This window comes from Nannospalax galili, unplaced genomic scaffold (genome assembly GCF_000622305.1).
Source record: "Nannospalax galili isolate Female #2095 unplaced genomic scaffold, S.galili_v1.0 scaffold671, whole genome shotgun sequence".
Taxonomy (NCBI): domain Eukaryota; kingdom Metazoa; phylum Chordata; class Mammalia; order Rodentia; family Spalacidae; genus Nannospalax; species Nannospalax galili.
Window position 1 is genome coordinate 1,011,694 of NW_008329133.1, and position 26,274 is coordinate 1,037,967.

The 26,274-nt window shown below is 43.8% G+C and overlaps 1 protein-coding gene across 1 annotated transcript; it reads right to left on the reverse strand.

The window, feature by feature from the left end:
• Positions 1 to 303: 303 nt before the first annotated feature.
• Glra4 (glycine receptor alpha 4) lies at positions 304 to 25,461 on the reverse strand. The gene is made up of 9 exons (XM_008832436.2): positions 25,228 to 25,461; positions 20,912 to 21,042; positions 20,570 to 20,637; positions 19,659 to 19,882; positions 19,436 to 19,518; positions 17,249 to 17,389; positions 12,819 to 13,033; positions 7,841 to 7,990; positions 304 to 2,615 (listed from the first exon to the last, which is right to left on the reverse strand). The coding sequence occupies exons 1-9, from the start codon at positions 25,293 to 25,295 to the stop codon at positions 2,325 to 2,327; spliced, it is 1,371 nt and encodes a 456-aa protein (XP_008830658.1). The 5' UTR covers positions 25,296 to 25,461; the 3' UTR covers positions 304 to 2,324.
• Positions 25,462 to 26,274: the final 813 nt, after the last annotated feature.

Sequence of the window (26,274 nt, forward strand, 5' to 3'; positions counted from 1 at the left end):
ACTTTGGATTCTTTGGCACCCAGCACTAGCTGATGCCTTTTCTGTGTTCCAGTTGGACAGGCTTTATCGCTCAGTACTGTAGCTGTCTCCAGGGCATTGTTCTTGAGACTTCCAACAGGGCAGATTTGTGCAGTTGGCCCATCTGGACAAGATCTATAACAAGTAGAGCTCTGTGCAATAAGCTCATCTCCATACTCCACCCCCTGCCGCTATCCCCGCCTTCGAGCTGCAACAGCCTGACACCCCAGCCCAACTGCGGATAGTATCAAAGAGATACTCTCTGATCCAGTCAAAGAGGTATTGCTTGTGGCCTGTTACTGATTGACAGTACCTGGGCAGAAATGGGAAAATAGGGGTTCTCTACCCTTTTCAATTCAATCTCCTCCTATAAACCAGATTTAAAATTTTGATTCTTGGCATGAGAGTGCTAATATGGCTAATAAAAATACTTTCCCCATCTGGATGTGGTAGTACACACTGCTAACCCTAGTACTACAGGGGCTGAGACAGGAGAATTATGAGTTCTGTGCTACCCTGGGCTGCAAGTAAGTTCCAGGGCAGCTTAGGATACACGGCAAGATCTTTTCTCAAAAAAAATGAAAAAAAAAATTTCTAGATTAGGTCCCTTGGCCACTCTTTTCAAAATTAATGGCCACAAGAGTATCTCAGTGAACAAGAACGCTCGGACAAGCTCAGTATGAAAATGGAGAAAGCTGAGCTTTTCCTTTGACTGTAGCATTTACATTAACCATTGAATTTACTGAGCTTCAATTTGGAGCACTATGTGGAATGAGATAGTAAGAGAGAGATGAAAAGGACAGGGAGGGGAGAGAAGAGAGGAGAGGGGAAAGAGAACAAAGGGAGGAAACTTGGGAAGGAAGGAAGAAAGGAGGGGGAGTGGGAGGGAGGAGAGAGAGATTGGATTACATAGTTAATTATTATTCTGGGTCTAGAAAAAAAGAACATGATGTTTTAAGAGATTATTTGTTCATGTATTCCAACTGCTATCCCGTACTTGAATCTCTTTCATCTTATTTCTTTGTTCTTCACAGTTGTGTCACTCACTTCAAAGGACTTGGTGTACCCAGCCCCATGTATCCCCATGCCCCAGAATGACATACCAACTCACTCTATTCTGACCTTCTGGTAGCTTTATCTGAGTCTTATAGACGGAGAAAGGGAAGCAAGAAAAAGGTGAAGAAATAGGTTGTATTTTGACTATCTAACTTACAGAACTGCTACCCTGAGACAGAACGAGTCAATGTCTGATCAGGATAGGGGCCTTCTACATGCCTAGTTCTTCCTCTGGATCTCTGAAGCTCACTCTATCCAGAACGTTGCATGGCACCATTATTTCCTCATGAAAAGGAGGTGAAGGACAAAGTTGGAAGGTCCTGGAAAACAAAGAGACTTTGGAGAAAAAGGAAAAAAGAAACAAAAATAATAATAGTCTCTCCAAAAATTGTTTCTGTACTTTGCTCTTCCTGGGTTTTCCTAGCTTGTGTCTCAGTTTTTCTAGCATCATCAAATAACTTTCTTAAGGACTAAGCCTACTCTCCCCTTTTTTGCTGCCCAGCAGCGTAACAAGCCCTGTGGCCATGCTAGTTGGTTAAGGATGAGAACAAATATTTCTGATACCAAGAGGCTGAGGTGGATCTGGAAGGGTAGTCTGTCTCAGGGTTCAAAATTGTTGCCCCAATTCTGACAGTGTTAGATTTCCCAGAATTGAGCCCCTCTTCTCTTGGGCCATGTAACAGGACCCTGTCCCAGTGCAGCCTATGACTAACCCATCCTTGAAGAGGTGGGGAGCCTTTGCCACTGTTTCCTGTCACTGTAAGGACACCTGACTGCATTGTTCAGGGCAGCATTTGTGGGTGGAAATGAATCCATGTTTGAGCTTGCAGTAGGAGGGATAGAAGTGCTGAGAAAAGGTCAGGCTCTGGGTAAAGTAGAAAGACAAGGAGTGATGCAGGTTAAGATGATAAAACAAGAATCCGGTAGTCTCAATATTCTTCTCTGGACTAGGGGAAAACAGGAACTCCAGCGATGACAAAATCATCTTAGCATCAGGAACATGGCCAAACCTCAGTCATGAGAAATAGGAGAGTATGGAGTTAGCCGGGGTGGGTAGATAAGCCATGTTTATAATCACAGCCTCCATTGACACTAGGGAGTATAGACCCACATAGCTTAGTGACTGGTAGGTAGTTGAAGTTATGAGTGGGAGATCAAGAGGGAACCCCTGGTGGAGATTTATGGAAGGGAAAAGCCCACCTGGGAGAAAGCAGGAAGCCAGCAGCTGGACTCTAGAGCCCCCACCCTATTCACCGTGCTTGGTGGATATCTTCTGACCGTAGAACTTTATAGATAACCCAGTAGAAGATATTGAAAATAAGAAAAGTGAAAGGGAAGACAGCCCTAGAGATGCTGTCAATTCTCTTAGCTCGGTCCACACAGAGTTTTCTTGGTGTTTCTCCCTCCTTTAGAAGAGGGGCTGGAGGCTGGGGACTATAAATGCTGGAACCTTCCATTGGACTTCCATCTCTTGCCTGTAGGCAGTGTCCTAGGCCATAGCCTCGGAAATAGAAGCGGCTTTCTCGTATGATGTCTTCTTCCTGGAATTACAAAAGATAGAAGGTGTTATTTGAGGCCAAAGTTGTAAGGCACAGTGATAAATGCCAGACCACATACAAATGTCTCATAGGTAATGCAATGTCGGTAAATGACTGGATACATAAGCCCACTGCATGCTTTTTGATGACCACAAAATTATTTGTGAGAAATATATATATGCTAAGCAGCTATATGCTGTACATAGGTTATATGCTACCGAGCTGTCTTTTAAATATTTACAACATCATTCAGAGCCATCTAAAACCCACTGATGTGCCAACATTTCAGTGTCCCATTATCTCTGACTGGTAAACAGAATAACAAAATCACCAGACAGTGAAGCTGAGATATCTAGACTTGGTGAAACTGACTGATGAATTTTAAAAGCTTTAGAATGTTTGCTTTGTGTATAGTGCATTTTTTAAAAGAAATTATTTTTTCTCAAAGCTGAAAACTCCAAAAGCTTTAATTGATCAACTGGGCTAGGCAAAGTAGAGTAAAGTTGATCATTCGTCTGCAGATCTGTGTGTTTCTTTGCAAATCAGCATATTTGACATGGGAGTCATTACATCTAGGGCAACATTTATTACCCAAATGTACATTCCATTTCTTTGCAATGCATGCCTTTTGATAGACACACTAACCCTGAGGAGGTACATTTTATGTACGAAGTAAGCAATGTGGTTGACTGCTGAAAGTCCATTAATCCAATAGTCAGCTGATAATCTTAAGTAGCTATAACACCGTTGGGAGGCAGGAAGTAAGTACAGAGAGACAGAGATAAAAGAAATGGAAGGGAGAGGAGGAGGAGAGGGAGGAGGAAGAGGAAGAAGAAGGAGAAACACTCCAAACCCTGAACCATCGTAGAATTTTACTTACATAAGAGGCCCTCAGCCCCTCCACCTGGAAACTTTATTATTCTCTCATTTTAGGGCAGATTTGAGAAGTATATTCTTCAAATAGAAGATGACTATAAATTTTTAAAGTATTGAAGATTCTGGAGCAGAAGATTCAGCTAAGAGATGCCTGAAATGAAATACTGTTGTAGTATGATTTCACATACAAACTCAGTTTGCCTAGAACTGAGGAGTTTCCAGGAGTCCTTCCATGCTAAAATTGGGAAAGTCCAAAGTAAACCAGGAAGGGTAGGTCACCCTAGTTACCTGAGTTAGTTCTATAAATTCTAAGAATAAGATCCATATATATTTTATGGGTATGACACACACATTTATATGTAAAATGTACATAAAGAAGATGTTAAACATTTTGTGTAGTTACAGGGACATTATGGGATCTCTATAACATGGACACAATGAAAAGTGGTTTTGTAGATGAGCTATTGGTGTGCTATGCCCTAGTAACCCTTGATTACTATGTCACCCCAAACTGACCTATTGTGAGGGCAAGCCTGGTAACTGGGCATCAGGGGCAAACTCAGGTCAGAAATTCATGAGCATACCCTAGCCCTTTCTCTGCTGTCTGCAGGCTCATGTACAGACTTGTTCACTACTGTATTCCTAATAACAAACACCAAACCTACAACGTAATAGGTACTCAGTAGATTTCTACTGAATGAACAAAAGGGCTGATGAGCAACATGCTTCAGAATATAAAGGAATGACTTTTTGTTCTTGTGATGCCAATATCCTGTCACAGTTCCAAACTGAAGAGTACTCAGAAGAGACTATCACTCAGTTATAAAATACTTGGCACTAAAAAAATGTTGTTTGTGATACCCTACACAATGGTTTAATGCCCTTTGGCTTCTAGAAAGGGAGTAGCACCTTTACCATAAGAAAAAAACTGAAGTCTGCGTAGTGGAAGCTTTGATGCCCTGTTCTTGATTTGCCAGGTCCTTACAGAAAATTGCATGTATATGTCAGGGTAGTTCACTATTGTGATTCTTCTTCAACCCTGAGCTCTTACAGTGTGGCAGTCTAAAAGCTATGCTCTGTTATTCTCATGGCCTCTTTCATCAAAGACCTTGACTAATTCATGTGTATTCCATAATTCATTTTCACACCCTTTCTACAGTGGAAGTTTGCTGGGCCCACTTTACAAATAAAGAAACAGGCAAGCAAAATATCTCACAAGAAATTGAAAAATGAAAAGGGTAAGTAAAATGGTTTTCTCCCTTGCATTCTAGTTCAGGATCCTGTACCTCACTATTCACCAGCTCCCTCTTCCCCCCAGCTAGAGGACACAACTGCAGAATATGTTTTGGAAAAAATGCTCTGAAAGAGAAAGTTAGGTCCAGCTGCTATTTGTGTTTCTATAAATCCAATTATTTCCCCTTTTATCCAATAAACCTGATGGAAATTATTTGGAAATATTTCCCAGGGTAGATAAAGTCATTTCATACAGAAGAGAAAATATATCCAGTAGAGTAAGCTGTTCTTGGCTCTTTTAAACTTTAATATGTATCTTTTGTGGCTGGTGCAGCAAAGATGAGTGGCCAAAAAGTCCAGGGCAAGGGGGCTTGGGTTTGGATATTAGTGATTTAAGACAAACTGAGGGTGTGTGTGTGTGTGTAATGTGTTGGGAATGGACCGTGTGCCATGAAATAGCACTTTGTGATTTCCACAGCTATTGAAATGGAGGTGCAGTTTTCCCACCTATCAAGAAGCAGAGTGCTGAGAGGCTTCAGAGAGAAGACAGACCAAAGCTAAGCTGGGGAAGAAAGGCTCAGTGTACAAGGCGGGGAGTGAAAATGGGAGAGTGATAAGTACTGAAGTGGGGAAAGTGGAAAGAAAAGAGATTGAGAAGGAGACCGGTGCTAGTTGGAGGGTGAGGAGGCGAACAGAGTTCTGAGAAGATTTACTAGTATTTTGAGATTTTTTTTTCAGTTTTCAAGTTATTCTACTAATAATTGCAAGAATTTCTGCCTATCCACTTTGAGAGCCTTTGCCCATCAGCCTGGAAGAGGGGGCTGAGACCTACTGGGATGATGGAAAAAGAAATTCACCCTTTCCTCTGAATCTTATAGACCAGCTGGGAAGGCAAAGTAGAAAGCCGTGCCAAAAACCACTCATCATTTTACACAGTGACATGGAAGAAGATCATCATGTAGTAGAAACAGGTGGTTGGGGAGCTTAGAATGAAAGTGATTAAGGCTGGAGCTGGGTGAGCAGTTGGCTGACTCTTAGCAAACTATGGGCTCCTGAAGATCACAGGGTTTCTCCTCTCCATTGGGTTTTTCTGAGACTAAATACTTCTCCTTTAACTGGAACATCAAGGCCCAGAGAGAGTAGAAGAAGATGAACTATCAACTTGTTCAGCCTGTTTGGGGCTGCCAGGAGTCCTGGATAGTTCCCCTGGGGTGGCAGTAGCATTAGGAAACTCAAGAAAGGGACACGATTAATAGCATGGGTTTGCTTTTCGTGTTTTATTCACAGTAATAATAAAATTTGCCCACTTTCAGGTAAACCCCAGGGTCCTAAGCAAGCATCAGGCTGCTGCTAAGCAATTTTGTAATAATGAGCACCATGACATACTCTATTATGACCTCACTGTTAACCTGCATATAATCAGGGAGCAAACAGAATATAGGCAGTAGGGGGCTGGATGGGTGCAGGGTAAGAGGTAGGACTAGCATCAGCCTGAGTAGCTCTATAGTAACGGTAACAATCTTTGTTGCTGAGACATCAACATAGGCACTTTAGCTTGGAAAAGAACTTTGGACTGTTTGACGGCCTGCTCTTCTTTTCTAGGTAGGAAATGTTAAAATACCAAACTCAGAACTCATACGAAGATAGATTTTAGTACCTGAAGACAGGTTTGACCCAACTAAAGAAGGGGTTGGGACACTTGTCTTAGAAAAGGGAGCATCCTCGTTTCTTTCCCTTTGCTAGTTCTGTGCATGTTTTTCTACCCTCAGTATGGTTAAGGAAAGGCTTGTCGGTCTCTAGAAATGAGTCTTATTCAAGGAAATGTAGTTGTGAATCAATCCACTAGAGGGTGCACTACCCAGAAACCAAGGAAAGAACTAAGGAGAGGCAAAACTAATATTCAGAAAAACCCCTAAATATAGCAGGAGCCCTGCCTTGCCGAGAGAGGACCCATATTAAGGAACATGAAACCATGGAGATAGGTTGTATGATATTATTAGAACAGGCATATGATAGGGGTGCCTCGGGAGCAGCTGAAAAGGGAGCTGGGTGTTAGGAAGAGCAAAGAGTTCTTGTATTAGTGTGGCAGGCTAGAGGCAGGATGTGTGTGTGTGTGTGTGTGTGTGTGTGTGTTACTTTGGCTTGAACCCAAGATATGTACATGCTAGGCAAGCATTCGCCGCCAAGTTACAACCTCTTCTCCGAGAGCCAAGATTTTAACAGTTGACTCAGGTTTGTAGTCTATCCTCAAGAACTAATTATGTGTTTGGAATTTTGGTTTTGAAGTTTCCAGATTAGGCAGGAATCATGGAGTCAGGGCTCGAGACACTGTGTCTGAAGATTAAGCAACCAGTAGCAAGACTTTCAGCTTTGCTCATAATTGGAGCGAGCTTCTCTCAGGGTAGACCAGGCACCTCTGTTGTCATGGCAACTTACCTAGTGCTATTGTCTGGGCAATTGAGGGTAAACTGCTTCTGTTGTCATGACAACAATTTCCTCTTATCTCTCCCCCTGGTGATCACTCTGCTGTGGAAGAAATGGGGCTAACAAGCAAGAATGAGGAAGAACAACACCTCAAGCCCAACAACTCTGAGTTGCCTGATGAAGATCAAGAAGAAGCCCCACAATCAGAAGAGGCAAGTAGTGATCTCTCTATTCCATTGCAATATGGGGACCATCTCATAATGCTCCCTAGAAGGGAACCAGTTTCTGACTCAGAGTTCTTAGTAGTAGGACAACTTGAGATACCTTCCTTCTGAATGTGGGCCAACCAGAAACAGCTAGTACTACTTCTCAAAGCAACACCATATGAACTAAATTAATAAGGGTCTAATACTGGCTAGCATAGTTTAAGTGCTTACTATGTGCCAGGCACTGTGTCCACACTCTCTTAATTCCTCTATTGCCTAATAGGGGTTAATGTTCCATTAACTGGGACAGAACCTGAGAGATGAAAGTATTTAGCTTAACTGTCCCCAGCCTGGGACTAGAATATGGGACTCCTGATTGCCCAGTCCTTGAGCCCTGGGTTGGATCTTTGTTTGTGGGAGGAGCAGTAGGGGATGGAGTCCAGGAGTCCAAAGGAGAAAGGAAGTGGGCCCCTCCCTATTGGCCCTCACCATGCGTTGGCGCCTCTGCCTTCTTCGAAGTCTCATAAATTCCTTATGCTGACGAGAGACAAAATTGACAGCAGCGTACTCCAGCAAGGCAGCGAATACAAAGAGGAGGCACACAGCCATCCAGATGTCAATTGCCTTCACGTAGGATACCTGCAACATCCATCAACAGACCAGTCAACCTTCCTGGAGTCTTTCCATGGAGTATCCTGTGGTTTTCCAATCCATATCGATTGCCTCCTCTTGTTCAGTTTTATCCTGAAATTCCCATAATTTTTGAACAAGTTTGCCATGATGTGTACCTTTACCTGAAGGCCTATGTTAAACAGATTGGGCTACCCATCATCCTTCATCTCTCTGCACTCTCTACCTTCTACTTTTACCAGCCTTTCCTCCATACTTTACTTTTCCTTCCTTTCTTCATTCTTTCTTGTCTGTTTTACTTTCTGTTTCTTAATATTCATTCTGATTCTTAAATTCTTCTGATTCTCTCTCAATAAATAGCAATACTCATGATCATAATATTTGTCTGCTTTCTCATATCCCCTGTGTTTCTCATAGCCGTGATGAGTAGGCAGGGTTCGCAATTCCCATGTGAGGTGTGTGGAAACATTTAAGATGCAGAGAAAAAGGATCTTAGTGAAAATCACTCAATAAGAAGATGGTACTAGGACTTGGGAGTTCTGGGTTTTCAAGCCAGTAGCCTTGCCATTTACCCAGGCTGCAGCCTCACTGGCAGATTAAGAGCACCTTCATTCCTGCTCTTCCATTAACCCTGTGGATTTTTCTGCTGCCTTTGCAAGAGTCCCTGCTGAGGAATTGAGCTCAGCTGTGAGCTAAGGAATCATCTCTCACCTTGGAGAGAAGAATGGAGGAGAAACCCGAGGGTGCACCAGATAGCCCTCATCATGACACTTCATTAATTTCAAGGCACTTTAGGCATCTACCTATCAGATTCCTAGTGCTCTCTTACTACCTGCCTTTGGCAGCCTTTAAAAGCTTTTCTCTGCGACTTCCCTGGTGAAAGTTGAACACTGACCTCTCCTGGAACAGGGTACAGGTAGATGGGTCCAAGAGGAGGGACAGAACTTCAGTTTATTGATGTCTTTCACTTCACTGGATACAGTGACTCCCTGTGTAGTTTTGAGTTCACTCCATGAGCTCCATAGCAAGAATAAGGTTCATGAAATAGGGCTTTCAACAGGTTATGGTATATTTGACATTGAGGGAGTTACAGATCCCAGGTAAGGAGAAGCTTCACTGGATAAATTATCTACCTTGCTGGCTTTTTGTGGTACTAGAGATTTAACTCATGACCTCATACATTCCAGGGAAGTGCTGTACACTAAGCTACATCCCTAGCCTCCCATCTTAGTGGCAGTTAACTGGGAAAAACTGTCCCACCCACAAGAGCATTTGGCAATGTTTGCAGAACACTTTGGTCACACAATTTTGGAGTGATGGTAGCAAGTAGCATCTAATGGGGAGAAGATAAGGATACTGCTAAGCATCCTCACATGTACAGTCCCTCCAGCATATACACAAACACACAGGCACACACGGACACATGCATGCACGCGCGTGCACGTGCCAGAATGATGCACCCCGGCTGAAGTGCTAAGGTTGACAAACCCTGCTTTGGGGATCAAATCCACTGAAAGGATGGTAGTAGGTTACTCAGTAACTCTGATTATGAATTCCTTGGTGTCTCTGCTTTGCCACCTACTAAGAAGACATCCTATTTAATTTTTAAATCTCTAAGCCCCTGAGTCCCCAAGGATGCCAAATACTGGTTATGAAGGTCAGTAATGAGGTAATGACAAGGGATGGTCATGAGGGCTATAGCACATGAACAAAAAGGATCCCTTACACATCTCTGCCTTGCTAATGATGAATGTGTCACTAATACATTCCTGGAATGTAGCTCATCTGGTGGATGGCCAAGTATCTCCTCTTACCACCTCCAGTCTGCTCCCCAGAGAGCAGACAGACTTGTTTTTGTTTTCAAAATGTAAATCTGAGCTGGGCATGGTGGTGCATGCCCTTAATCCCAGTACTTGGGAGGTAGAGGCAGGCAGATCTCTGTGAGATTGAGGCCAGCCTAGTCTACATAGAAAGTTCCAGGCCAGCTGGGACTACAGGAAGACCCTGTCCCAATAAGACCTGCCCCCCCCAAAAGAACAAAATGTACATCTGAACGTCTCACTCCCCTCCCTGCAACCCTTCAGAGGTTCTTCATTATTTTTGTGAACTAGTATATGTTCCACTTAACATGGCCTTTGACCTCTGCCCATCTCCTCAGCCTCATTATGACCCTTGTAATCTATGATCCTGCCACTGTGGCTCAATAGGTATTTTTTGTTTCATTTCGTTTCATTTTATTTCTTTTGTTTTGTTTTGTTGAAACAGGGTCTCACTATGGAGCCCTGACTGATCCAGAACTCACTATGCAGACCAGGCTGGCCTCTAACTCACCTGCCTCTGCCTCCCAAATACTAGGATTAAAGGTGTATGCCACCATGCATGTTTTATATATTTAAGAAGCCAGTCTCCTCTCCTCTCCTCTGTTATTTGGATGACTTGCCCTTCAGCTTCCAGTTTTGCTATCACATCTTCTGCGAAGCCTTCTCTGATCATCCTAGTGTGTGATGTGCCCAGATTACCCATACATCCTTTATATTCCTCACATATCTGGCCACTCCACCAGATTATGAGCTCTTCCATGTCAGAAACTATTTTTATGCTGTTTATTGTTCTAACCCTAATGCCTAAGTGTTTGGTACACAATAAATATTTTTAGAACGAAGAAGTGGATGGAAGATTTAGCAAAATGCTTGCTGTGCTGGGCCCTCCTTGGTGTCTCTGCCCTTCTGTCCTCTCTGCCTCACAACCTCAGGGCTAGATTCTGATATAGGGTCTAGCGATGTGGACCCTTCCTCCCTGCTGCAACTTTTATCTTCAATCTAGCTGCTGAGCCTCTAGCAGCTGTGGAGATCAAGAGCCTGGGAGAGACATGATCAGTGCCTTCGGGGGCCCCCACAAGGCACTGAAGGACTGGTTTCGTGAGAATGTGAAAAAAAGGCCACTCCAACTGAGTTCCCTTACATAGAAATCCTGTCTTTCATCCTAGACAGTAGAGGTATGTTGGGGGGTGGGATAGTGTTACTGTCAGAAGCTCTGGCCTGGGCTTCTGAAGCCCCCAGTGAACCTAATGTTGCTCAAACTCATGGGTGAGCAGGAGTTCCCTGGCTTGCTGAGTTCTTTGCTCCATGGGTTTGACTAATGAGGCTACTCAGTTCAGAGTATATGAATGCCTGGATAATTTGTTTACTGGCCAAGGAGACTGTAAAAAAGGCATAAAACTATGAGAAGGTACTAAGTGTTGCAAACAGCATAACAAAGTCCATTTTTTTCCAAATGAGGAAAATAAGTAATTCCTAGGAACAGATGGATTATGCTCACTCAGGAGGGGACCAGAAAAGGAAGTTCTCTTGGCAAGAAGGCATAAATTGTAGTATGTCCCTGGGTTAGACAAGAAGGCATAAATTGTAGTATGCCCCTGGGTTAGGAAGCATCATCCTGCCTCGTAGAGGCAATGAACTGGGACAGGCTTCTCAATACAGTGCTCCCTTTCTGTCTCTGGTCCCCATATATGGCCACTAAAATAGTGTAATCATCACAGCCCAGGGTGGCCCTGTGGGGCTCATCTAAGTATAGCCTGCCTCTAAGAGCCTCATCGATACACCTGTCCATGTAGGTAACACATACAGGAAGTGATCCTTGACAAATTCTCCTCAGGTACTTGATCCTGAACTGAACTTTACTGCTGTTATCCCTACTAGGGGGCTTTGGAATAACTCAGAAATTTCCCAGCAAATGAAAAAATCAGTGGAAATACCATCTACTTTATTCCCATATCTGTTGAGTAACTCTTGACACCTGCTAATTATAAAAATAATTAGCATTTATTGAGCGGCTATTATGTGCCAAACACTTTCCTGTATGTTAATATGTAATTTATCTTTCACAATAACTCTATGGAAAAGGTAGCATTCTTATCCTTATATACAAGCAAGGCAATTGAGAGACACTTTACCTAAGGTCAGACTATTAATAAATTATGGGACTTGGATTTAAAGCTAAATCTGCCTGACTCCAGTCTCCTACACTTAATCCCTACTTCCCACCTCCTCTAGAGCAAATTCATAAATTCACCATCAGTGTCCCAGATTACCCCCTGCTTAAGTCTCCAGTTTTAAAAAAAGTCTTATTAGGAATAAGCAATGGGAGATAGGAGATCTCAGAGACTAGTTCCCAACAAATTAGAATAAGGGAATACATTCAAGGGAAGATTAATTATTCTTCTATAACCATATATAGTAACTGATATATAGTATGTGCTCAATAAATATGTACTGGATGAAAATTGGCTTCACTCCCTGATTTGCTTAGAGGTTTGCTGACCATAAAGACTTTGAGGTAACCTTTAAATTCCCTTCATGAAGACATGAGACAGGGAGTGCTGTTCCTAGTCCTATCAGCACAAATTTTTCTGCATAGTCAAAACATTATCAGGCCCCCAGATGATCAGAGTCTTTAATTGCTTATTATATTTGCAACCTGAAAATATTCTCAACCACCTAAAATAAACACTGTATCTAGAGCTCTTTGTGATAGCATCTTGTTTTCTACTGCTTGGATGTTTCTGGTCAGCATGACCTTGAGAAGGTCATTTTACCTCTCTGGTCTGTATTCTCATCTGTTAAGTACTGCCTCTACAAATTCACTAGCCAACACCATGCCTACCCTTAGTCTTCACATTGTTGCAGTACTGGAGAAGACAACATGTTGGGTGCCAGCTATTATATACTCAGACCTTGCAACCTTAAATCCAAGGTAAACAGTAAGCAGTGGGGAGTACGAGATGAATGGGAAATAGGGAGCTTGATGCCAAGCTTGGTTCCCTTGCTTATCTCTTCACCTTAGGCAAGGAGGCCCGGGAGCCAGAGCTCTGGGTTGTCATGGTGAGGACGGTAGTGATGCCGAGGCCTACACGGGCAGGGGCAGCATCCATATTGATCCAGAAGGACACCCAAGACAAGATGACAATGAGTAGGCTGGGGATGTACATCTGAATCAGATAGTAACCCATCTGCCGTTCCAGGTGAAACTTTACCTCGATGCAGGTGAATTTCCCTATAAGAAAAGAAGTGTTAGACTCTAAGTCCCCAGCCTGTAGCTTGGCCTGAGGGGTGGAGGGCAGGAATAGTGCAGCCCCATCTCTGTTGGTCCAGCCTCTGGCATCCTCAGCTAAGCCAATAAATGATACTTTCAAACCTGCCACAGGTAGTACCTGATGTATGTAGTTATAAAGCTCTCAAATTTGCATGAATTGCCTTCTCGTTCCTAGCACTTTAGCTTCTAGCACAAGTTCTTTCAAGTAATAGTTACATTAGGGGGATAAATAGTGAAAGAGGGCCAGAGTCAGACTATTGGGGTTGAATCTTGAACTTTCTATTCAATAGCTATATGCTCTTAAGCAAATTGCCTGAGCTTTTTGTTTTGTTTTCCTCTTTGTTTTTGAGACAAGGTCATTTTTTGTATCCCTGCATGACACTGAACGTGGAATTCTCTGTCATGCCACCATAAAAGGCTCCACCCTAGATTTTTGAACTTTAGTTTTCTTACCTGAAAAAATGGAGCAGTTAAGAAAATCAACTCCATCCCTGAGTTGTTAGAAAACTTAAATGAAATAATGTACTTGAGATTTTGAGCACAGTAGCTGTTTCAGTTGTTAATTCATTAAGACAGCAATTAGACTTCACTTAGATCTTACTGTTGTTCCTTGCTTGCACTTGCCCTCAGTCTAGAAGCTTCTAGCCACGCTGCTAGAATAAACACAGTCTGTGTCCTAAGCAAGTGAGAGGAGCCACATAGTAGACATCTGGAAACAACACCCAACAGAGATCGGCTCTGAACATTGTGCAGCAGGTTCCCATAGAGTATCAGACAGCAGTATTCTGTTCTACTGTGAAGAGGTGCGTTGAGCCCAGGCTCATATCCTAGTGTTCTTCCTCCCTGACTTTGCTTTCCCTGTCTCCCATGGCTCTGAGGCTAAGAAAGCAGTAGCTTGCAGCTTCTCTCAGAACCAGAGGCTTGGATCAGGTATGTTGGCACATGCCCTTGGTCCCAGAACTCGGGAGGTAGAGGCAGGCTGAGATCGAGGCCAACCTGGACTATATAGCAAGTTCCAGGCAAGGCAACCCTTTGTCAAAAAGACCAAAAAACGAAGCAAAACAAAAAAACAAGCAAACAAAACAAAAAACAGAGGCTTGGGATAACCAATAAGAAAAGGACAGGATTTGTCCATTCTCTAAGTATCCATTGGATGATTGGTTTCAGGACCACCTACAGATACCAAAATTTGAGGATGCTCAAGTCCCTTATAAAAAATGGCATAATATTTGTATTTAACTGTACTCCTACATTCTTTATGTTTAAATTATTCATTTTTTATTTTTTGTCTTCTGTTTTTTGTTTTGTTTTGTTTTGTTTTCTGAGACAGAGTCTCCTGTTGTAGCTCCAACTAGCCTGGTACTCGCTATGTAGAGTAGGTTGACTTTACTCTCAGAGAAATCTGCCTGCCTCTGCCTCCCAAGTACTGAGATTAAAGACATGCACAACTGCGCCCACCCAGCAAATTACTCATTTTTAAACATTTATTGTTTATTTTTATTTGTGTACATGTGTGTGTGCATGTGCCACAGTGCATGGATTTGGAGGTCAGAGGACATCCCATGGGAGTCATTTCTCTCCTTCCACCATGTGGGTCCCAGGAATTGAACTCAAGTTGTCAGGCTTGCAGTCTTTACCCATGAAGCCATCTCACTGGTCTTAGAATACTTATGATCCTGAAATTCATGTAAATTCTATGTCAATACTTGTTATACTGGATTTGTTAGAGAATAATAACACGGAAAAAACTCTGTACATCTTCAGTACAGATGAAATTTTTGTTGAATGTTTTTAATCTGCAGTTATCTGGATCCTTGAATGTGGAATCTGTGGATATAGAGAGCCAACTGTTTTGCTATTTTATTCTGATCCAGGCTCAACTCTTACCAAGAGTATCTGATTATTCAAGGCCAGTGCTTTCATCAGTTACTGATTGAGGTTTGACATGCTATGTGATAGTCTGGCCTGCCTACTTTTCTTTGAGTCTACCTCCTGTTCAACATCCTGGGCTTCTTCCTATGACATGCCTTATTGTACCCATATTTCCTTTCTCTTCTTTCCTTCGGTTCTTTATTATAATAATAGTTTGGGTTTAAATTATATGAGTAACATGTATTTGGAATAGAAAAATGAGAAGATAAGGGATAATAACACTCATAAGCTTATACTTATCAAATCAGTACTAAGTGGCCTAACTGTATACACTTTATCTTATTTAATCCTATAACAACTTTTGGGGCTATGTGATAGAAAAATGAGAAGATAAGGGATAATAACACTCATAAGCTTATACTTATCAAATCAGTACTAAGTGGCCTAACTGTATACACTTTATCTTATTTAATCCTATAACAACTTTTGGGGCTATGTGAAATGATTTTCTCCCCTATTACAGATAAGTAAACTGAGGTATAAAGAAATAAAATTGTTTCTCAAGTATACCCAATTAGTGTACACACACACACACACACACACACACACACACACACACACACAATAGCTAGAGTCAAGTCTTTCTGACTCCAAAGTTCTTCCTTTTATCCATTGTATCATACTACTTTAGAGACATTTAGTGCTATTATTTCCTTTCATGTATTTTAAATACATGTTTTTGTTTTGTTCCTTTTGTCAGAATATAGTCATGCTGTGTATTCAACTTTGAATCTTAACTTTTTTTCCATTTGTACTTTCCCATGCAGATATACGCACCTTGACAACATCCTGCTCATGACTGCCTACTATTGTACCAAGCAGGCACACTGTGTAATTCACCTCTGTCCTATTGGTAGATATTTAGAGCAATTCTAAGACTTTGCTAGCATTAACAGCAACACCATGTTTCCTGGACTACCTGCATCAGAATCCTCATGATACTTCTTAAGATGCAAATTTCTAGACATCTCCACAGCATGTGTGATCAGAATTTCAGAGAGTTGCAGTGCAAGAATCACTTTTAAAAGACTCCTTGGGGGAGGTGGATGATATTGAATACTAAAGCTTGAAAACAGTTCACCTGCATACAAATTGCCAGTCTGCCCTCCCAAGTTTATACCAATTTCTACTCCCATCTGTATTTTCTAAACTCAAGGTCTGTTTTTCTCTCCATTACCACACAGCTAAATTTCCAGGAAAATGAGAAACCCATAATTCTTAGGAAAGATGAAAGGGGTGGATACCCAGGCAGGCAAAACAACTCCTCTCCACTTCCTGGGACATATTTTTTTAATTTAATTTTTGTATATTTCATACAGAATATCAATCTTAATCATCTTTATATCCCCTTCCTCACTGGCACCGTCCCATAGTCCCCCCCTCTCCCACTGGAATTCATACATTCTGTCTTTTGTGTTAAAGCACATCTTGGCCTATATTTTGTACCTGGGAAAACAAGACAGTTGGGCAGAGGGGGACAGTGGTGTAGTAACTGTGGGAAGTGCAAATGGGAAGCTGACTGCTGCCCTCCAGCCTGTTTCCTCTCTAGTTCAGCACAGTTATAGACCACTCCTAGATGTAGATTTCCCTGCTCTCATAAAAAAATTGGCCCTAGGAAAAATGGGACACTTTTGCTCTTCATTGTCCCAGGATCATTTGCTCTGTAGCATGTTAGAGAGAAAAGAACATGGCCCTTGGGGTTAGATCTGGATTTGAATTCCAAATCTGTATTTATTAGTTGTGTGACAATTTAGTTAAGAACATGGCCCTTGGGGTTAGATCTGGATTTGAATTCCAAATCTGTATTTATTAGTTGTGTGACAATTTAGTTAAACTCTTAGAACCTCTGTGTTTACTTTCCTTGTCAAAATTTATTTTATAGTTATTTATTTGCTTTGTTATTTATTTGCTTTGTGTGTGTGATCGTGGCCATGCATGTGCTACAGTGCTCTTGAGGAGTCAGTTCTCCCCTTCCACTGTGTGAATCAATGGGGTCAAACTAGCTGTAAGCTTTGGCACCAAGCGCCATTACCTACTCAGCCATCTTTCCAGTCCCTCTGTGTTGTCTTTCTGAAAATGATGATGGTAACCTCTACCGTGATGAAATAAGATGTAGGACACATGTAGCATCATATTTCTTTAATTGCGGCTCGAATAGAACCCAACTGCTTTGTCCCCTTGTCTCTCATCTGGAGACCCTTGGGTGCCTCACAGACAGTACAAAGCCAGATTCTTGATTCTTACCTGTGTTGTAGTGCTTGGTACAGTAACCTAGATCTTTCTCATCCCGCAAGATGAATTGGGGGAGGGTTAGCCCCTCAGCCACTTGGACAGCAGGAGCATCTTCTAACCACCCAAACATGAGGTCATTCATCGTGTAGCCAACTGCAAGTGACAGATATATCAAAGATTTGTAGAATGTGGGTTTTCAGTAGGGGTAGAAGTGGAGTGAACAGTTGTGGAGTGACATATGGACTTTAGAAATGATGTGCACATCTTGGAAAGGGAAACACTTCTGAAGAGTGGATTTAGTTGATTGTCTCATGGGTCTGAACTAAGTGGGAAAATCATGAAGATCCTAGACTCCTCTCCTGTGTAGCTCTCAACTTTAGAAATGCCTAGAGAGAAATTATTCTGGCCGACCTAGAATGCAGGCCAAGAGGTTTGGAAAGATGTCAAGGACCCCAGCTGGGAACCTCCTGCCATATCTTAAGCCCGGAGGAGTAAGCATATGTACCAACCACATGTCTTGAGCTGAGCCAGCTTCAAAGCCAGGACTTCTGCCACTTTACCTCAGGGAAGACAGAGCTATTTCTGTCCTTCCAGTCATTCATGGGGGAATATGCATAGCACAGATTCCTAGCCAGAGACCTGAATTGGGACAAATTGAGAGTTAATGGCTGAACATGCCAAGTTGCTCACAGATAGCTGGCAGTTCATGCCACATTACAGGACTATATTCTCACATGTCAGGGGAGACCAAGGTTTGCAGAATCTAGCATAGGGCCCACTGGACCTGTGTAACTTCAAAACAAATCATTTCCTCTTCTATAAAATGGGTCTAGTAGATGCTGCTCCACTCATCTGTCAAAGTTAACATTAAGGGATAATTGGAACATGCATGTAAATGTGGTTTATGAATTCTAGAGTGTAGACCACACTCTCTATCAATGTTACCACATACTAGAAACAACCTTAAGAGCTTTCTTCTCTGAGGACCTTGCGGATGTCTCCTGGTCTTACAGTCTCACCTCACCTAGAAGATAGGTGTAGAATGAAAGTAGATGATGGCCAAGCCTTGCCATGCTCTGATTTCTCTGCACATGCGACAACCTGTACAGGTTGACACCTCTGGTTCCCATCTGTAGGCGCTGTCCTATGCCTGGAACTGTCTTTGCTTACTTTTCTGCAATCATTCACCGTATTCGTGGGGAAATCAGAGTTACAAGGTTACCCCTACCTTTGTAAATATGGGCATTTTTAGTATCTTAATTCTGGAAAAGTAAAGGTAACATGATTTGCAAGAAGAGACATACATTTGTATAGAGGAATCACCCTTCACATAGTCCCCCCATGGCCAGCATTAGCACATTTTATTTTTGCTTTTATTTTGTTTTGTTTTGAGTTTTGAGACAGTGTTCTGGTTTATTTCTTCATTGCTGTGACAAAATACTCTAACCACTACCAACTTGGGGAGGAAAGGGTTTATTTAGCTTACATATCCTGGGTCACAGTTCATCCAGGAGCCCAAGGTAGGAACTCAGGGCAGGAACCTGGAGGCAGGAGCTGGAGCATAGGCCATGGAAGAACACTGCTTACTGGCTTGCTCCCCTGGTCCCTGCTCAGCTTGCTCCCTTATCCAACACAAGACCACCTGCCCAGGGGTGGCACTACCCACAGTGGGCTGGGCCCTCCCACATCACTCACCAGTCAAGAAAATGCCCCACAGACATGGCCACAGGCCAGTCCAATGGAGTCAATTCCCCAATTGAGGCTCCCTCAACCCAGGTGTGTCAAGTTGACACTAAAGCTATCCAGCACAGACAGGGTCTCCCTGTAGCCCCAGCTGTCCTGGAACGTGCTATGTAGGATGTAGACCAGGTTGGCTTCAATCTGAAAGATTGTCCTGCCTCTGCCTCCTGAGTGCTGAAATTAATGACATGAGCCATGACGCTCAGCTCAGGAGCACATTTTTTATAAGGCTGGAGCCATTTTTCTCCCCTAGCTCTGTGGAACACACAGCACAGCAAGCGGTGTGGGAGTTTTAAAACACTGGGCTTGGTGTCAGGGGACCTTGACTTCTAGTCTCATCCATGACAAGAATTGATTATGTGTGCTCAGGCAAGTCCCTCTTCTGTCTAAAACAGCATGGGACGGTATTAAATAGCTGTTACTCCAGGCCTTGCTTACTGACTCAATAAAGATACTTACAGCTTTCCAACTGCATTGTGCAGGTCTGGATGTCCATGGGGAAGTTCTTGAGATCCATTGGGCAGGACAAAATGAGGGTCAATCTGGTGGAGACAGTAAGAAAGTAATGACATCAACTTACTGGGGTCTAGTACCTCAAAGGAGGTACCATCCTCCTATCCCGCCACCTCCATCTGCCTTCCTTCTCGTGGTACAAACTCTCCTGATTGTCCACCAGGTGCACCTGATGCTGTAGAGCACATTCCCATTCTTGAAGATGCGCAGTAACTTGTTGTCTGTGGTCACCTCATGGAAGTTGGCCCCTTTCTCATTGGCAAAGAAGAGGTCTGGCTTCCAGATAGAGTCAAGCATGGAGGGATCTAGATCCAGAGAGTCATCAGGATATTCATGGTAGGCCAAACGTGGGTCATTCCACTGCTGCCTCAAGAAGACATTCACCCGGTAGTCCTAGAAGGTAGAAAAGAAAGACATATCAGAGGCAGTTCTGTGACATATCAGGGCAGGAGGTCCATGAGGAGGAATTGCTGGAGGCATATCTTAGGGGAAATAGGCATTTTCCAGTGGAGAAGGAATCTGCTTTGGCAAAGATGGGAAGAAAAGAGACATTTATTTAAATGACTATTTGTGCCAGTCTCTCTTTTAAGTAGGACTGGAGGTTGAGCACAGATCCTTGGGCATGATAAGCAAACAATGTACCACTGATCCACCTCTTCCAACCCTAAGTGCTTTATTTATATGTATAATCTCATTTAAAGTTCACATCAATCTTAGAAGAAGGGTGTTTTCATGATCTACAGTTTGTGCAAGGGTAACAAGGACCAAGAACAATTGAAGCCAACCTGTTAAACAGAGTTATTAGGTGATGGAATCAGGATTTGAATTCAGGTTATTCTGATTCCAAAGCCTGTGCTCTGCATTAAGGTAATTCACCTTTTTGATCATCTGCTGCTTAGGCTAGTTTCTCTTTAGCCATGGAAATCCTGGGCTAAGTATAATATCCTTTCACTGACCAACTTCAGGTGTCACACAGCTTTAGCCATGACCACAAAACAGAAAGAGGAAAGAGGAAATGCTTATTTGGTGAGTTTCCCTGTTCACACTGGAATGGAAGTAGGAAACAGGAAGACCCCTTACCATGGTAGTCTCAGTGACGGAGCCGAAACTATTGATGAAGATGTTGCAGGTCACATTCACAGGTGGGCCTAGGGGTAGCAAAGCATAGCCCATTGACAGGACATTCCAGAAGGCTAGGTGCAGGTTCCAAGACTTGCTCTCTGAGCTTCAGGCCAGGCCACTGCTGGGAAAAGACTGACAGCTACACAGACCCACAGACAATAGTGGAGCTTTCTGAGATATAAGACCTAGCCCTGGACTTCTAGCCTTCTTTCTTAAGGCAAGCCAACAAGAGCTGGCTAAGTACTATGCCACTAAAAATAGTAAGCATTGGGAGCGATTTAGTACATGAATGTTTCTTACCTTTGAAATTAGGTCGAATCCTGGCATCATATCCAGATGTTCGCCCCATAAGCTTGTCCAAGAAGTCAGAGGGTGACATGGGCTTGGATCCTTTGGGCCCAGATTTGACATCCTCTTTTGCTAAAGCCACACTGGACAGAGAGGGAAAGATGTCTGAAGACAATCGTTTTCTGCATTTATCAGAGACTGTGCATTTGTATCCCTGTCCCCATCTCCCCTTTGCCACGTCTGCCCATCATGTAGGAAGTAAGAAAGGATGAGTCTCTGAGTAACAATGTACTAAATAAGGAGAACAAAACAGGAATGAGCCAATATGACAAATCAACAATCGTTCTAGAAAGAGCCGTCAAATAGATTAGATCCTTTTACCCTCAGTTCTCAATGGCATGTGGTTAGAACTGTTATCTCTATTTTACAGATGAGAAAAAGCAGTCACTTGGCCAAAATCTCTGAGCTAGTGAGTGAAACTGTCAGGACTGAGACACCGGACCGAGGTCCCATCTAATGCTCCCTTCCTGAAGGTGGTTTGAAAGAATTCAAAGAATAATAATGATATTTCATCCAGTATGTTGCAATCTGACCCAAGGATAGGAGGCACTTTAGGACAAATTGCATCCCTGAAAACTGGCTCCAGTGACTCAGGCTTCATGTGAGACTGCTCAGGACATGGAACCCTCCTTCTAAAGAAGGAAGCTTGCTTTCTTCCATTTCTTTTTTATTTAAAAATTCATTTTTATTTTTATTTTATGTGTATGAGTGTATTGCCTGCGTGCATGTAAGTGCACCTGTGACATGCAATGCCCACAGAGGTCAAAAGAGGGCATCAGATCCCCTGGAAGTAGAGTTACAGATGGTTGTTAGCTGCCATGTGGGTGCTGGGAACCGAACTTGGGTCCTCTGCAAGAGCAGCCAGTGGTCTTAACCACCGAGCCATCTCTCCAGCCCTTCTGCCATTTCTTATAACAGGAAGCTATGTTTAAGTTCAGGGCCATGGCCACTACAGGCAGATGAACCCAACTATGGTAAGTATACAGGAATCTATGATCATGGACCAGTTTCTGAACAAGGTAATCATGCTGAGGTTAACTCCCAAATTCCCCCACCTAACAACTTGATTTGGGAGAAGGGGTCAGTATGCTTTGGCCTGGGATAGAATCCAGCCTCTTTTCTCCTATCAAGATTCCTCCTAAGAGGACTGAGAAGATATCTCAGTGGATAAAGTGCTTGCTGCACAAGCATGAGGGCCAGAGTTTGGATCCCCAGCACCCAGGTAAAAGCAGGGTGGGTAATTCTAGCACTCAGGAGGTAGAGACGAGATCCCTGGGGCAAGCTAGATAGTTAAACTACTGAAATTGGTAATCTCTGGGTTCAGGAGGAGACACTGCCTCAACATATAAGGGAGAGAATGTTTGAAGAAGGTACCTGACATCAACCTCAGGCCTCCACACACATGCATGTGCACTAACACACGTATGCCCACACACATACAAATGTTCATAGACATACACGTTTCCTTCTAAGAGCATCAAAGCCTGTTCCACATACGCATTTACCAACTTACTGACATATAGACCAGGCACCAGGGACTCAGCAAAGACTTGGGAGCACGGATAGATCTCAGACCAAACTCAGGCCAGACTCCTGGCTGGACCAGATGCTTCCTGCTGCATCTTTCTGTCTGTCATTACTGTGCTAGACAGGGTAGCCATCTCCACTGCTGCTGTGACTGCTGTGGGGCTGAGCAGCAGGGTAACTGCTGCCTTTCTGCATCTTGATTTTTCCTGAGCCAAGGGGCCCCTCTTCTTCATTAAGACTGTGTACCAGCCAGTGACTGGTGGAATAATGAAAGTAGCTAAGGTACCATACTAAATGCTTCAGAAGCCTTATCTAGGTTAGTTCTCACAGAGGTCCTCCCTGATTATCTCTATCACAATTGACACTCTATATCCACAGGGCATTGGTTCCAGGACCCCCTACATAGATAAAAAATATGTAGATGCTTAAGTCTTTTATATAAAAATGGTGTAGTCTTTGCAATGACCTATGCACATCCTCCTGCATATTAGTAAATCATCTCTGGGATATAACACCCAATGCAGTGTAAATGTTACAAAGATAGTTGTTATACTATACTGTTAGAGAATATGGACAAGAAAAAGTCCATGTATGCTCAGTAAAAATCCAATTTAAAAATATTTTGCATCAGTAATGGTTGAATCTGAAGATGTGGAACCCATGGATATGGAGGGCTGGGCTGGCTGTACATAAATCAGAAGACTGGGGGTCAGTAATGTGAAATGATTTCTCCAAGACCATATAGCTAGTGAGTAATAATGCCATGATTCAGAGCCAGAGAGCTATTGACTTCAAGACTCAGTGTGTCTATCACAGTACCATAAAGCAAGCAGCCCAAGGTGAGCTGCTGATGAATCAGAATGAGGAAAGGTCAGGGCCTGTCAACTGTACCTAGAGATCTGCCTCCTTGGATCCCCAGAGCAAGAGGAATCCCTTACCCTGAGGACAGAGGGCACCCTGACCCCCTGCAAGAGTGGCTGAGGCAGGTGGCTTAAGTAGGCTGTGGAACTCCAAGGAGACTGATTGTGATGCTGGAGCAAGCAGAAGTCTTTGGCTTCACCACGGGATGTCCATGCTAGCCAGGTGCCTCTGCTGCTGCTGTTGCTACTGTTGGTCATCTGCCACCTGCCTGCTGGGAGGGCACATTGTCTTGCATACAAAGCAAGCAGACCTCTCCACTGTCCTTAGCCCCACTTAGGTCACCTCTTCCCCTAGTCCTAGTCCTAGAACTCTGGAACAGGCTGTGACTCATCTGTCTTCAGCCCCAAACCCTGTTGTGGTCCCCATTCTTCTTGAATTAATCTTGTCTGATGACCTGAGAATAAGAGTCACTTTGTTTTTATTGAGACAGTGTCTCCCTGTAACCCTAGCTGGCCTGGAACTCTCTATGTAGACCATGCTGGCCTTGATCTCACAGAGATTCACCTGCCTGTGCCTCTGGAATGCTGGGATTAAAAGTATATGCCACCACACTTGGCAAGAACCATTCTTTGAAACCACCCCTTCCTCCCATTCCTGGAAAGCTCCAAACACTGGCAGAACCTAGAAGGATCAAGAACTCACAGTCCTTTTTTATACAAGACCCTGGACTTGTATGAGGGGAGAACTCTGACTCAGTAACTGGGTATTCCAGCAACCTTGGGAAGGTCAGTACCTCTCTTTAGGCTTCAGTTTCCATATGTAAAACAAGTGGCTTGAATTTAGGGCTCTTCAAGTTCATCTTGCTGTAATTGCCTCTAGTTTCTAAGCACATGTGGAAATTCTACTACTGGAGCTTATGTCTTGAGGTAGCCTCCCCTCTACCAGGGCAAGCAAGCCCAACTGAGTGACTCTTGGTGCCCATTATGTCCCCATCATCTTGGCACTGCCCACTGGACAGCTGTTCCACTTGGAGCTGCTTTTCACTCTTAGGCTTACTTTACACTCTACACCCCTTCCTGCCTGCCATTCAAAATGTCTGCAAGCACTGGGGCAGGAAGCTCCTCAGAAGCAAAGCACTCCTGGATGCATCTTGGATTAAGAGGAGGAAGAAGACACTGCTGTGGCATTCACTCCTTACACATTGGGAAATATTCCACTGAAGACCAGTTCAGTCCAAGCCATAGCCATCTTTCCTGCTCAGGATACCCTGTCTGCCTAGACTGGCTCCTCTTACAATGAGTAACTGGCAGTTGATGAGGGGACATTTACAAGGAGCTCCAAGTATGCCTTGCCTGCAGACCTAGGAAATAACTGATACCTGGTGCCCCTTGAAAGACAGTGAGCACCCCTGTATACACAGGCAGGGTGATTGCAGAAAGGCAATGTTGGGGCAGCCCACTGCGATCTTGGGGGCAAACCTATGCCACCTGAAGGCTTTTTGACAGCCATCTGACAGTTGTTGATGTTGCTGTCATTTTTAGGGATCAGTATATGATCCAACTGATAGGGTTGTGTGGCAAGACAGATGGCTTTCATTTTAGGGTTCAGCTACCTAGCCTCTACCCAGGCCCATGAAATTTACCCACGCAGAAGCCCTCCCACAAGCACTGGGGCTCTACATCTGGCTGGACAGCTCATGGGTGCTGATTGGGGAAGGTGTGTCCTCCCCTGGAGCCCTGCAGATTTGGGGGTTTACTGGGGGGGGTTGGTTTTTTTAATTTTTATTTTTTTTAACTTAGATGAAAGTGTGCCAGCTATCCCAACTGCCCCCACCCCAGTCAGGGTTCACATGCATCTCCTTCTCACCACACTGAGCTCACCTGAGGAGGACCTGCCCTGGCAGGGTCCAGAGGAGAAGGAAGAGGGTTGCAGGAACAAAAGTTGTCATGCCGCAGGGACCTTGGAGTCCTTTCTCAGCCTGGCTGCCAAGGTGAGAGTGGATATCCCAGAGGAAATGCCAAAAGTACAGAGCCCTTCAGCAACTTGGGCCGGAGCAAGGAGCCTGTGGGGCCAGGCTAGGAGTTGTGCTTTTTCCTCTTCTGCCTCTTCTCTGCCCTGTCCTTACTAAGTCAGGGACTAGAACTGTTCCATTTAGGGGCTACAACTATTCCCCTGGAACTGAACCTGACACAGATAAGCCTACCAGCTCCTGCTTGAGCTTGCCTTGGGCTATGGAGGGCCTCAGCCTGCCAGCCAGGGAGCCAGAAAAGATCCCTTTTGGGTAGCAATCACTCTCCAAACCTTGGTGGGAAGGGAGGAGGGAGACTGGTAGAAAGATGTTCCCCTCCCTCCCACATCCCCCTAGATGCACCCTCTGAAAGCAGCAATTTAAAGGCACAGTCACCAGCAGCTGGAGTGGGGTTCCCAGATTGTCTGAGTACCAAGGAGGAGCTTGAGCTGCTGCTGCCCCTTGGGGAGAGCCTGACGTGTTAGGTCCAGCCTCCAACTCTCCAGCTGGAGGAGCTCCCACACATAGGCAGGCATGCTACCCCCATACCCAACAGCTTTCTTTTTAGACTGAAGTCAAGCTGGTACCCAAGAGTAAAATCTTCATGCTTTTTCTAAGGGGAAAATAGCTCTGAGGGGTTAGGAGGAGCCACAGGGTATCCTGAAGATGATAGCTTCAGGTCAGAGGGAGCTGTGGAGGAGGTTAATGGTAGGAGCTGCTTTTCTGTACCCTGTGGGTGGAGACACAGAGGATGAATGATACCCAGAAACTTTGGAGCCCTCCTGTGTGGCATGTCTAACCCACAGTCTGTCCTCTCTTTGCCCAACCCTATCCCCGTCCTATCCCCCTTAATTCCAGTAGTTGTATAGTATCTCTCCTGCTTGTTTACTTCCCTCAGGTAAATTTCTGTGGAGCCTGT

What these genes read in the sequence shown, in the direction of transcription:
- Glra4 (XM_008832436.2), bottom strand. Translation starts at nt 25,295, where the DNA reads ATGACAACTTTTGTTCCTGCAACCCTCTTCCTTCTCCTCTGGACCCTG. An exon ending in CCAGGGCAGGTCCTCCTCAG is followed by an intron (nt 21,043 to 25,227) that starts GTGAGCTCAGTG and finishes CTCTCTGTCCAG; the next exon opens with TGTGGCTTTAGCAAAAGAGG. An exon ending in GATTCGACCTAATTTCAAAG is followed by an intron (nt 20,638 to 20,911) that starts GTAAGAAACATT and finishes TGCTACCCCTAG; the next exon opens with GCCCACCTGTGAATGTGACC.